The sequence below is a fragment of the Onychostoma macrolepis genome, chromosome 05 (assembly GCF_012432095.1).
Source record: "Onychostoma macrolepis isolate SWU-2019 chromosome 05, ASM1243209v1, whole genome shotgun sequence".
NCBI classification, from domain to species: Eukaryota; Metazoa; Chordata; class Actinopteri; order Cypriniformes; family Cyprinidae; genus Onychostoma; species Onychostoma macrolepis.
In genome coordinates this window covers 28,698,888-28,713,211 of record NC_081159.1, presented here as the reverse complement: position 1 = coordinate 28,713,211, position 14,324 = coordinate 28,698,888, and the positions used below count along the sequence as shown (strand labels likewise).

The following is a 14,324-nucleotide window of genomic DNA, read 5'->3' as shown; positions in this document are numbered from 1 at the left end:
GAAGTGTAAAGTTATAAATCACAACTGGAGTTATAGATTCAATCTTTAGCTCTGTCGAACAATCTCAGTGCTCAAAAACACACACACACATACACTACACACATTTAAATGTCTTCTTTTTTTAATTAAAATCATATAATCATAATTGTATACAAATATTTTAGGACTTAATATAGAAAACATTAACATTATGCACGTGAATAGACTTCTGCTAGAAAAAGAAAGGAATCACCAGGCTTTTTATTTTGCTTACCCAGAGTCTATGTCCTACATTATTTATTTTGTCCACTTTTGTTACTAACAGTGTATAAATAATACAAGAAATTCTGCATTAACACCAGCTGAGCTGGCATGTGTTCACAGAAGATCAGAGATATTGCAAAAAAATAAAATAAAATAATAATTATAATAATAATAATAATAATATAAAAAAAATACTCACTGATAAGAAGTAAAAGTAGCACAAAAAAAATAGTCGGAACTTTTTTCTTATGATGTTTGTGATCTATTCATGCAACAAAATTGTATTTTTTTCTATCAATTTTTAGTCAAATTTCAATTTTTAAAAATGCTTTTCAAAAAGTGGGATTGCATGTTTTAGCACGCATATGTAAAAATAAATGTTAATTTTGGCTCACTAACACACAACTTTATTGCATTTGTTGCAAATATAAATAACGTTTTAATGGCATGCTAAAGTATCACACATCAATATAGCTTCTACCTAAGAATCACACTAGAAGTTGTGACCGTAGTCACACTAGAAATTGTAACCGTACATACAGTAAATATTTACAAACATGTTATTTTTAGAGTCTAAAGACTTGAACCTATCTGTACTGAAGTATCATTCTTGTATCCATGTCAGTGTTGGAGAGACTATTTGAATAGCAAAGACAGCGGCTACAATTGATTTGCATGGATTCAAAGGCTGTCTTTTATGCCAGCCTGTCTTAATTCATATTTCATTCAAATCTTGTGTGGAAATAGAACATAATAGCAGATACTCACTAAGATGGCCACATGAAGTGTCAGTGATAAAATATAGCCATTTACCTGATACCACATATTTAAGGTTTGACTTTGGGTGGATTTTGTTTACTGGGAAGTTTAGGAATAGGATATCAATGGGAAGTTGGCAGGGCTGGGAAACATAATTTAATAATAATAATTGAATTATTTGATCAATTTTATTCTATTCTATTGTGGGCTTATAAAGTAAAATTTGGGTTTTAATATGATTTAAAAAATGCCCTCAAACAAATGCCAAACAAAGTTAAATGGACAATTCACCCTAAAATGAAAATTATGGTATCAATTACTCATATTCCTCATATTTGTACAAACCTGTATGACTTCCTTATGACTTTTAATATCCACCAATGCAGGTAGGCTACATGCTAAATTCACAGAATGTACTTTGCCATAATCCCAGTACTGACACACAGATCACATTAATATTTTCACTGAATTAGAGGTCAATGTAGCCATATATGTAAAAGTACTTTTGTCATTTAACCCAAGTTAAAGTCGGACAGGTTGTTCCGCAGAATGGTGTCCTTCACAGCATCAAAAACAAAGCGGATATTTTCAGTGTCGGTTGCACAGGTGAAATGAGCATAGATGCTTTTATGTGTGTCCGAGTTCTGCTCCTCATACATACTCAAGATGAACTTCATTGCAGCATCTGCGTCGTTTTTAGGGCCTGTGGAATGAGCAGATAACATATATTTCAATGTAGCAGTGCTGGGGAGAAACTACTAATTTGCATTTTTTTTTTTTTTTTTTTTTTCCTGATGTGTAAAACTTTTGGTTGGGTGGACTTTTCACGGATGGACAAAAATGATGAAAGAATTTTTTTTTTTTCATTTTGGGGTGAACTAACATAATATGAATAGCTTCTCCAACACAGCACTGTAGTATGTTTACTGCAATAAATGACATGTATTAATATTTTTTAATCAGAAAACAGCATAAAATACAATTAGTCAGAGAGTGTGGCTTTTTCATACAACAGCACTGTCTCACTGTACTGATTGTTTCAGTTTTTAAGGTTTTATATCTGAAACAAGTGATAAATCTGCCAGTTTGGTAAGACAAATTATCTATGAAAACAAGCCTTATGCTGTGTTGCTTCTCATGTAAATGTATGTTGTTTCAATGAAAAACAAGACAAAAATGTGGTTTTGGCACTCCAACCTTTGTATTGTGAAAAATAGTCTTCAAGATGTGACTTTGAGATCTTCTCCTTCAGGATATCTGTTTTATTGAGGAAGAGGATGATAGAGGACTCCTGGAACCAGGGGTAGGAGATGATTGTCTTAAAAAGTGCCTTACTCTCCTCCATGCGGTTCTGGTATAAAATCACATCAACAGAGTTGTTAAACTGTTAATCATCTACAATGTAATGATGCTTGATCTCACTAACCCAGAAAAGCTACTGACAATGCATGGAAGTGACTAACCTCATTTGAACACTCATATAGGACCTGGTCGTATTCGCTCAGAGCCACCAGAAAGATGATGGAAGTAACGTTTTCAAAACAATGGATCCACTTCCGTCTTTCTGATTTTTGGCCTCCAACATCAACCATTCTACAAAAACAAGAGGTTTTGAATTATAAAATGGGTCACAGTCAGTCATCCATCTTCACACCACCATATAATTAAGAGTTACCTGAATATGACTGTCTGGAGGTCAAAGATGTACTCAATGATGCCTGTGGTTGGAACTCGGACTCTCAGAATATCCTGAACAGTCGGCAAGTAAAAGGATGCAGATATTCTGTCAATGTCATCGAGGTAACTAGTAAACAGAAAGAAATAACACAGACTTTGAGAAACCACGAAAATTCCTTTTTAGTTACTTGTCCAAAACCCTAAATGGCCACCAAAATTCACCAAACACAAAATAAAGTTTCAATTTCATATGATAAAGCTATACATATTTTTAATTAACATATCATGCAATTTGCCGTAAATATTTTTATTTTCTGAAGTAAAACGCTTGATTGTGTGCTGAGGTAAAAAGAGTCTATTTTTCAGTTCTTGAATTCCCTGAATCAAACCAATGACCAGGGATTTGCACTAAAGTCTGAGCTACAGCTACTTTTTTCTTCTAAATTACAGTTTACTTCTAAATTGAAAGTAGAGCTCTTAGAAACAAAAAAGCACTATTACACAGGGACCTGTGATACTTTTTTCAGGATTCTTTAATAAGTAAAAAGTAAAAAAAAAAAAAGCACACCATTTATTCAAAATATAAATTTTGTGTTATACACAATATACACTACTATTCAAAAGTTTGGGGTCAGTAAATGTTTTCTTTCTTTCTTTCTTTTTTATTATTAATACTTTTATTCAGCAAGGATGTGTTAAATTGATTTTTTTTTAAAAAGTGATACTTAGAAAAGGTTTCTATTTTGAATAAATGCTGTTCTTTTTTAACTTTTTATTCATCAAAGAATCAAAGAAAAAAGTATCACAGGTTCCAAAACGTTTTTAAGCACCACAACAGTTTCAACACTGATAATAAATCAACATATTAGAATTATTTATGAAGGATTATGTGACGCTGAAGACTGGAGTAATGGCTGATGAAAATTCAGCGCTGCGTCACAGAAATAAAAATTAAAGTATATTAAAAAGGAAAGCAATATTAGCCAATATTCACAATATTACTGTTTTTTTCTGTATTTTTGATTAAATAAATACAGCCTTGATGAGCATAAGAGAGAGAAATGTATGTATATATGTGTGTGTGTATATATATATATATATATATATATATATATATATGTATGTATGTACAGTGCTGCTTGAACGTTTGTGAACCCTTTAGAAATTTCTATATTTTTGCATTAATATGACCCAAAACATAATCAGATTTTCTGAAAGTCCTGAAAGTAGACAAAGAGAACCCAATCAAACAAATGAGAAAAAAAATATTATATATAATATCAAATGGAGGAAATTCAAGACCACTGTTACCTTCCCGAGAAGTGCTCGACCAACAAAGATCACTCCAAAGCAGAATGTGTAATAGTCTGCGAGGTTGCAAAAGTTCCCAGGGTAACTTCTAAGCAACTAAAGGCCTTTCTCACATCGGCTAATGTTCATGAGCCCACCATCAGGAGAACACTGAGCAACCATGGTGTGCATGGCAGAGTTGCAAGAAGACAGCCACTGTTCTCCAAAAAGAAAATTGCTTGCTAAAGATCATGTGGACAAGCCAGAGGACTATTGGAGAAAGGTTTAATGGATGGATGAGAAGCTGCTATGTTCGGAGAAAAGAACACACTGCATTCCAGCTTAAGAATCTTATCCCATCTGTGAAACATGGTGGTGGTAGTATCATGGCTTGGGCCTGTTTTGCTGCATCTTGGCCAGGACAGCCTGCCATCATTGATGGAACAACCAGCTAATTCTACAGGAAAACGTCAGGACATCTGTTTAAGAACAGAGTCTCAAGAGAACGTGGGTCATGCAGCAAGACAACAACCCCAAGCACACAAGTCATTCTACCAAAGAACGGTTAAAGAATAACAAAGTTAATGTTTTGGAATGGCTGAGTCAAAGTCCAGACCTTAATCCAATTGAAATGTTGTGGGAGGACCTAAGCAAGCAGTTCATAGGAGGAAACCCACCAACATCACAGAGTTGAAGTGGTTCTGCACTAAGGAATGGACTAAAACTCCTACATGTTATTGTGCAGGACTGATCAGCATTTACAAGAAACGTTACCTTCAGTTACTGCAGCAAAAGGGGGTCACACCAGATACTGACAGCAAAGATTCACATACTTTTGCAACGCACAAGTAAATCTGATTATGTTTTGGGTCATGTTTATGCAGAAATATAGAAAATTCTAAAGGGTTCACAAACTTTCAAGCAGCACTGTATATATAGTCACGCTCTATGTGCAGACAGACATCGACGGAGAAGATACGTTCAAATCATCTTTAATAATTCCACACAAGAGCAAGGGTAAATCCACGAACAGGCAGAACACACACTAGCCTGGTAATACCAAACTCTGCTACTTTGCTTTGCTTCGTAGACAGAGTCTGTAAGGGCATAATTGACAAGCGTTTACTTTCTCGTGGGGGGGTGCTTGTCTGAAGTTTAAAATCATTGGTGTACCCATAAGCCAATCACATAATGTTTGGTTATGACATATGGTATAAACACAGGTATGCGGCGAAAACAAAACCATTGAGCGAAATACCAGAGTGAAGATGGCTGTGAACGACTTTTGCAGATTATGTGAAGTAAATCTACACATCCACAATTATCGCCTTGCTGGACTTTGGCCTCCCCAGTTTCTCGCTGACGATCGGTAACAGTTGATAAATTAAACTTTTCCCAAAACCTGTCGGGAGTAGGGCCACAACATCATCTCCATTCAAAATGTGAAACAAACACTCTTCTTCTTCGAGCTTCAGTTGGCAAATGCCGGGAATATTCTCCACAATAGAGCGAATAACATCCCGTGTCTCCATGTCCGCTGTCGTTTTAGATTTCCCTAAACTACAATCTTAAATTCGGCGCTTAGCGTCTATGTCACGGCTCTCAGCCCGTCCTCTGTTCGAAGTCTGACATAGTCAGGCTAAACACACACAGGGACGTACATTCAATACCGGACAGGGGATCACAGGACAGACTCAAACTAAATACACAGGTAGATGAAGATAATTAACAAGACACACCTGAACCAAATTACATAATTAACGGGAGACAGAAACTCGGTCACGCAGAGCACAAGTGGAAAGAACACACACAAACAGTCCTGGGGTGTGACATACACACACTTTACACTTTTCTTTTTGCCTCTATTTTTCATGAGCTGAACTCAAAGATCTTAGACTTTTTCTATGTACACAAAAGGCCCATTTCTCTCAAATATTGTTCACAAATCTGTCTAAATCTGTGTTAGTGAGCACTTCTCCTTTGCCGAGATACTTCATCCACCTCACAGGTGTGGCATATCAAGATGGCAGTACATCCCTGTCACACCCCTGGACTGTTTTGTTGTGTTTATGCTCCCCATGTGTTCCCTGTGACCCAGTTTCTCCCCAGTCTTATTGTGTTAATTTGCTCCAGGTGTGTCTTGTTTTGCCCTGATTTCCCTGTCTTTAAAAGCCCCAGTCCTTTCAGGTAGTGTTTATGGATGTCGTGTGTTTCCCATGTTCCTGTTTTGGATTTCCCCCTGTGAGTCCAATATTAAAGACTGTTCAACGTTTCTCTTTTTTTCTGGCAAGCCTTCCAAACATGCCATAATTGTCCCATATTTTTCTAATTGTACTGCCATGAACTTTATCATTTAACATGTTAACTGAGGCCTGTAGAGTCTGCGGAGTTCTTGGGTTGTCTGCCATTTCTCTGAGCGTTACACAATCTGATCCTGGGAGGATTGGTGTCTGTTTTGAATGTCTTCCACTAGTGCATAATCTTCCTCACGGTAGAATGATGGACTACACATCGTTTAGAAATGGTTGCGTCACTCTTCCTAGATAGATGGCAGCAACAATTGCTTCTCTAAGATCATTGCTGATGTCTTACCTCCTTGACATTGTTAACAGTTAACACACCTGAAGGCTCAAGACCAGCAAACTGCCAAAACTTCTGCTCACACTTTCTGATGATCAGTTAATCAAAAGCATTTGATTAGCAGTGCCTGACTGCTACTTACCCACTTAATTCCTATGTTAATAGTAAGGGTGTCCTAACTTTGTTTCACACGGCTTTTCCATTTTGGCTTTATATAAACCATGGAATTCAATATGGTGTCCTAACTTTTTCACATGACATATAATATATAATTGTGCCAGCAGCCATATCACCCTGTAGCCCAAGACTGGTTGCCTACTGAAGCTAAGCAGGGTTGAGCCTGGCCAGTACCTGGATGGGAGACCTCCTGGGAAAACTAGGTTGCTGCTGGAAGAGGTGTTAGTGAGGCCAGCAGGGGGTGCTCACCCTGTGGTCTGTGTGGGTCCTAACACCCCAGTATAGTGACGGGGACACTATACTGTAAAAAGCACTGACCTTCAGGTGAGATGTTAAACCGAGGTCCTGATTCTCTGTGGTCATTAAAAATCCTAGGATGTCCTTTGAAAAAGAGTAGGGGTGTGACCCCGGCATTCTGGCCAAATTTGCCCATTGGCTTCTGACCATCATGGCCTCCTAATCATCCCCATACACAAACTGGCTTCATCACTCTCTCTCCTCTCCACCAATAAGCTGGTGTGTGGTAGGCGTTCTGGCGCACTATGGCTGCCGTTGCATCATCCAGGTGGATGCTGCACATTGGTGGTGGATGAGGAGATTCCCCCCTTCTATGTTAAGCGCTTTAAGTACCCAGAAAAGCACTATATAAATGCTTTTTATTATTATAAAATTATTTTTATTATTAGCAAATTGTTATATATATATATATATATATATATATATATATATATATATATATATATATATATATATATATATATATATATATATGACCCTGAAATAATAATGTTTGGGTCAAAATTATCAATATCTCTTTTATGCCAAAAATAATTAGGAAATTAAGATCATGTTCCATGAAGATATTTTGTAAATTTCCTACCATAAATGTATCAGAACTTAATTTTTGATTTGTAATATGCAATGCAAAGGACTTAATTTGGACAACTTTAAAGGCGATTTTCTCAATATTTAGATTTTTTTCTTTTGTACCCTCAGATTCTGGATTTTCAAATAGTTGTATCTTGGCCAAATATTGTCCTCTCATAGCAAACCATACATCAATTATGTGTTAGATGTATGCCTTGTTTTCTGTTCTCTCCGTTGTGACCTAGTTTTCTTGAGTTGCCTGATTATGTCATTCAGTTCACCTGTTGTCTGTAAATCATCTCATTAGTTCCCTTTGTTTGGTTCATGCTTATAAGTCCTCAGTTCTCCCTTAGCCTTTGTCTGTTCTCCGTCTATGTTAAATTGGTTTACTTGCCTTGTCTCCTGGATTTATCTAATTAAAGGACTTTTCTGTTGATCTCCATCGTCACCATGCGTTTATACAGTATTAGTGATGCAAAGTCTGATTCATTTCCGCAAACCGGTTCTTTTCGGACAGATCGGCTCATTGAACCGGTTCAAAAAGCCGATTAATGGACGTGCTACTTCGGCTGTGCGTCCTGCGTCATCATCCTGGAACTAAAGTTCGATTCAGTTCGATTTGTGAACTGGCTCGACCGGTTACTTCCTGAGAACTGGCTCAAACTAACCATTAGTTCAAGAACTGAACATCACTAGTTTATATATCACCAACCTGTGACAGAAGAACGGACCCTTACAGTTTTTTTTGCGGCATTTTGTTTTCTTTTTCCCCACTCCTCTATCACCATGAACATTCCTGCAGTTGCCCTGCTATGCCTGGAGCAGGGTGACCGTCTGCTGGAAGACCACACACGGGACTTTTTACATCTCGCGCGCCTGACTCATTACCCTGATCGCTCTGTGTTTTTACCACGCCAGCCTGAGCGAACGGTCAAATTTCGCCGCAATTGTGGCTACGCACCTGGTGGGGGGGCTCTATGGTATCGGCGCATATATATATATATATATATATATATATATATATATATATATATACATACATACATTTAGTAATTTAGCAGACACTTTTATCCAAAGCCACTTACAAATGAGGACAATGGAAATGTGTGTGTGTGTGTTTTGTTTTTTTGCAAATATGATTTATTGCAATGCAATATTCTCTTCGGTTTTCTATCAGCTGTGACATTGGCTATAAATCTACATGTTTTTTACATTTTATCCAAGGGCATTTGTTTTTTTACCTTTTTATAGAGGGCATTTTCCCACTAATCTCATTGACTTTCATTTCAAATTCTTACATTTGATCTATAAATTCAATTATAATAATGTGATTGTTATTATCTATACGTTATCATATTAAATTTACACTGAAAAATACAACTACATTAAATTATGAGATTCTTTAAAAAAAACAATTGAATATACAAACAAGAAATGATGGTGGAAATTATACTTTTCAACGAAATTAAAACGCCAGTGGTGAGCGTTTAATGAGTGAGTCATTGAGTCGTTCATTCAAACGATTTTTTTCAACTGGCAGATTCATCAGATGTTTATGCATGAGCTAATGAAACTTTGACTCAACCGATTCGTTCAAAACACTGAATCATTCAGCAATGAATCGGATGGTTGCTTTGAGATGCGCTGTGGTTCCGCCAAAAATGTAAGTGACCTAATATTATTGTATTTGCTCATTGAACTGTTTATAGAACTATTAAACAGTCCTAATGGTGAAAACGTTGAGTGATGTTGCCTTACTAACTGTATTTTAAATATAAAAACTTTCCATTTTAAATTTTTACCTCAGTATGCTGAGTTTCTTAGTGTCGCGCGTTTTGATTTCTCCTGGAGAGGCTGCGTGAACCTCGCCTCAGCAGCGCAACCTTAGACCGTCAATAGATGCATTATATACAGTAGCTATCCACTATTCGCCACTTACTCTAAATGTAATAAAATCAGAATAATACTTGAGTTTTGGTGTTTACATAGTTATTTTTGGTTAGTGATGTTTTAATCATGTTACTTGTCTGGCATTAATGAAGCATTAATGTCGAGCCCTGGAGTCTATGTGCCGGGGCTTAGCCCTGGACGGCCCCCGCCCAATTTAAACCCTGCTTAAAACCAGCCAGTTCCTCAGCCCTATCTCTGCTGGTGCCTGTCAGTCTCTCAGCTCACCCTCAGTCAGCGCCATCTGGGCACTCTGATCCGCCTCGGGACTTCCAGCCTCCAGCTCCGCCTAGGCGTGAGTATACCCTGTCTCCACCTCCAGTCTCGGAGTCCAGGACTCCACCTCGGTCCTTTGACCCATCGGCTCTGCCTTGGCTCCTAGCTCCCTCGTCTCCGCCGTCTCCTCGTCTTGGTCAGTTGTCGACCATCCGCCACCTCGGTACTACACTCCTCCGGCTTCGCCTCGTCACTCCGTCCCTCTGGCTCTGTCTGGCTCCTCCTTTCCTCCGGCTCCACCTTCGTCCTCAGTCTCTCCTGCTCCGCCGTGGTCTTCCGGATCCCTGCCTCCACCTTGGTCGTTTGAGCCATCAGCTCTGCCTTGGTCCTCAGTTGAACTTTGTTACGGCGCAGGGACGCGCCTTCCCAGGAGCGGTTGAACCGTTACATGTATGCCTTGTTTTCTGTTCTCTCCGTTGAGACCTAGTTTTCTTGAGTTGCCTGATTATGTCATTCAGTTCACCTGTTGTCTGTTAATCATCTCATTAGTTCCCTTTGCTTGGTTCATGCTTATAAGTCCTCAGTTCTCCCTTAGTCTTCGTCCGTTCTCCGTCTATGTTAAGTTGGTTTACTTGCCTTGTCTCCTGGATTTATCTAAATAAAGGACTTCTGTTGATCTCCATCGTCACCGTGCGTTTGTATATCATCAACCTGTGACATGGTGGTGTATAGATCCCAGTTGAAAAAAAAATGACCCTTATGACTGGTTTTTGTGGTCCATGGTCTCACACACATGCACGCGTGTATATATATAAGTCATGTGCAAAATATTGTTATGGGGTCACATAAGTTTTAACTTAACAAAAATACTAATTACCACTTTCTGGCACTGTTGGATCATTTATTTTTTTATTTAAGTGACATGACGTGTATGGTAACCTATACTTGGAATTTGTGCTCTGCATTAATTTAACCAATCCAAGTGCACATGCAGCAGTGAGTAGTGAACACACACACACACGGAGCTGTGCAGAGGTGCCTGGGAGCGATTGGGGGTTTGATGCCTTGCTCATGGGCACCTAAGTCATGGGTACTGAGTATGGATGAGAGCGCTGTTTATTCACTCCCCATATTCACATGCCATAGTATGCAATGATTACCATACTCAGATACAACCGTATTAACGTGGTATTCCAAAGAATACAAAGAACACACACACAGAGACACACATTGCATTATCATGGTGCCCTGTCGAAAATGTGGTATATAATACAATAGTACTTTCTGTCAGTGTGAAAAATTAAATGTTCACTGCACTTACTATTTGGTCGAGTCTGATAACTGGAACTCTCTCCTGCGTTCAAAGCATTTCTGCAGACCTTGGTCTTTCCACACACTCTTGATGGCTTCAGCATGTTTAGGCTCCAGTGAATGTACTGTTTCGGGGATCACACTGTTAAGCATTGCAGCATGTGTCTACAACACACAGATTAGATTTTAGTTTTGAGGAGAGAGCTAAGATATTTAACATGTCTAATAAAACATATGCTTTATCTCAGAATTCCTGGTGCATACTTTGTTTTTTCCATCAATAAAAGGAATGTTTAGGTGCTCCATGGCTTGAACCAGGTTGTGAATGGAAACAAAGATATTCTGGAACACCAGCTTGGCATAGGCCCTCCTGTCCTCCTCTGTGTAGCCCTTGCCATGAATGATTCTCATCTGCTTGATGAAGGTACTCTTACCGCTCTCCCCTGTGCCTGTCGAAGGACATGGAAAGTTTTTGCTGTGAGATATCATGCATTACTGTGTAGCTATATTCTTTTTTGCATGAATATTTACTTTAATACCAAAGTTAAAGCTTCAAAAACCACTGCAGTATTGCTGCAGCATTTTTTTCCATCAACTTGGACTGATTACATTGATCTGGCATTTTTTTCATGTCCTTCATGTAGACAATATTCCTGTTCTGGTGGAAAGTGCTGTATATGTTATTGAGCTGAAAAATGATAAGCCTACTATAGCTACATTTGAATTTGTCTCATAATTCCTGAAGTTTGCATTATTGATTCTGATTCTGATCTGATTCTAATAATCATCTCTCAGCCACAGTTTTCGTATCTCATGTGCACTTCTACATATTCAATATTTGGTATGACATGAAAACCAGCTTGGTCATTCCTAAAACATCTCCCTTTTTTTGTTACACAGAGCAAAGGAAGTCTGTAACAAACATAAGGATGAATACATGACACAATTTTCTTTTTTGGGTGAACTTTTTCTTAATGTGAGTGTTCAAACTGTTATTTTGCAGATATTCCTTCAACCACAGAGATTCTCTTGCAAATATATGTCGGGAAATTATCTTATTCACTCGTGCTTATTTTTAGAAACACACAGAGACCTGACAAAGACACCTAGTATGGATTTTCTAATTTGCATGTTTGATATGAACATTGTGATTGTGTGATCAGAATGGTCTGCCAGTAAGGTGTGAACGGTTTGAATATGATTTGTTTTAATGTGAAACCATAGTTAAACAAGTATATTCAGAAACTATCATTCAACAAAATAGTCTATACACTACAATACAATAACTTGTTTAATAACTTGTAAATTTTACAAGATTTTTGTGATAAGTATTGCTGATTATTGATGAATGTTTTATTTTTGTGTCTCTCTCTTTGTGGTCAAGTCACCTTTATTTATATAGCGCTTTTAACAATACAGATTGCTTCAAAGCAACTTTACAGTATTAAATAGGAAATTAGTGTGTTGATAATAAAAAAAGGACAATAGTAAACAGTCAAATTCTCAGTTAAAGTCAGTTTTTCATCATTGATTCAGTGACGTCATCGTCCAGCTCAGTTCAGTTCAAATAGTATTTTGCTTCAAAACTGAATAGTAGAGAAAACCACACAGAACACCAAACTCACTCAGTCACTTGAGTTTGATAACACGTAACCAAGTATGATGCCACATCACATGCACACACACACACACACACAAAAATTCTGACATTGTAGTGCTGTATGTGAATGATTGTATCTATTACAGTACATGCCAGACAGGTCTGACAGTCGGGAGTTTTGCTAAAAGGGTGGAGATTTTTATCATGGTTAAAACAAGGAAACACTGGATAAGCTCAATCATCTGTTCTTCTATTAAACCGGCATTGACTTAGCTGATTAGAAACAAACTTAACCAAAAATATAGTGTAAAATGCATGAGTCAAGGAAAACATAAATGAACTGAAACATAAATAACTGCTTATGTTCCATATGATGCAAGTACACGTATAGAACGTGATGGAGCTGATCCTATCAGTTGATCCTATGTTAGGAATTCACACGTTGTTCCTGTTTGCATGCTTTCTGCAAGTATCTTGACATGCTTACTTGCATTTTAGTTTCATTAAGAACATAAAAATAATGCTGTGCTGTATGAGACTGAATGACTTTCCATTGACAGCCTTTTGCATATATTTGCATGTGACCGCTAACAGTCAGAGGATATATGTCATCTAAACATTTGAAGTGTGAATTTTGTGAGCCTTATAAGTATTGTATAAAAGCTTTAGTACATATCATCTGACAAATGAATTGTTTTACAATTTAATGTCAATAAATGATTGATGCTGAAGATGCTGAACAACTCAAATTATTTACACTGACCATTACAAATTTTCAAGTGTCATTAGAAATGTACATACATAAAATAAAACAAATAAAAATGAAAAGTACATACCTAAAAGCAAAAGTTTCAGTTGTCGGGATGAATCCCGCTTGTCCATCTTAAGTTGTCTCTCAATTTCTTGGTGAATCCTGTTGCTTTCTCTGTCTTCACCCGACAAGCAGCAGTCCCCCATCCTGAACAGCCTGAACCTTCTCCAGTACTTTGCAGTTAACACATTCATCAATCACTCACTCTTCAAGAAAGCCTATTGAAACACGCCTACCTCAGGACTAGCCTGATGAACTGTAATTTACAGGTATAGTTTCTTCCTTGTTCAGTGGATGGGGTGGGTTGTCACATAAGGCATTAGTTTCCTTTTTCCTCTGCACCAGTCTCTATTAAAACAAACAGGAAAAAATCATGAACAGAGGAACTGAAGAATGCCATTTTAAAATTGTAAATTGTGTAACATTCTCCTGCGGAACACAAAATTTATGAAGAATGTTTAATCCAACCGTTTTGGTATCCATTGACTTCCACTGTATTGACGAAAAAAATCCCTCTCATTTTATGTTCCACAGAAGAAAGAATGTTGTACAGGTTTGGCATGGTATGAGGGTGAGTAAATTATTTAACCTGTAATTTTTTTTTTTGCACCTGTGCACCTTGTCCAAGACTGGAGATCATGTTGCATACAAGGAACTAGTTGTAGTATTACACCTCTTGCTTAAAATGCCACTAAACAAAACTGGTTTGTTGACTGATTTTAGAGGGATCTGGGGCACTTTTCAGATGGTCAGATTAGGAGCCAAAATGAGGCAAAATTAACATTTTAAGAACATTTATCACATCTGAAACTGCCAGAGGCATACCAGACTGGCCAAGGATGTGCA

The 14,324-nt window shown here is 37.6% G+C and overlaps 1 protein-coding gene across 1 annotated transcript; it reads right to left on the bottom strand.

The window, feature by feature from the left end:
- Positions 1–101: 101 nt before the first annotated feature.
- LOC131541442 (guanine nucleotide-binding protein subunit alpha-14-like) lies at positions 102–13,814 on the bottom strand. The gene is made up of 7 exons (XM_058777173.1): positions 13,504–13,814; positions 11,332–11,516; positions 11,078–11,232; positions 2,678–2,806; positions 2,466–2,595; positions 2,200–2,353; positions 102–1,705 (listed from the first exon to the last, which is right to left on the bottom strand). Exons 1-7 carry the CDS (start codon positions 13,670–13,672, stop codon positions 1,515–1,517), a joined length of 1,113 nt encoding a protein of 370 aa, XP_058633156.1. The 5' UTR covers positions 13,673–13,814; the 3' UTR covers positions 102–1,514.
- Positions 13,815–14,324: the final 510 nt, after the last annotated feature.

Coding starts and splice junctions, on each gene's coding strand:
- LOC131541442 (XM_058777173.1), bottom strand. CDS start 13,672: ATGAATGTGTTAACTGCAAAGTACTGGAGAAGGTTCAGGCTGTTCAGG. Junction 11,517..13,503: donor ACTGAAACTTTTGCTTTTAG/GTATGTACTTTT, acceptor GTCCTTCGACAG/GCACAGGGGAGAGCGGTAAG. Junction 1,706..2,199: donor CTATTTTTCACAATACAAAG/GTTGGAGTGCCA, acceptor CTCATTCCACAG/GCCCTAAAAACGACGCAGAT.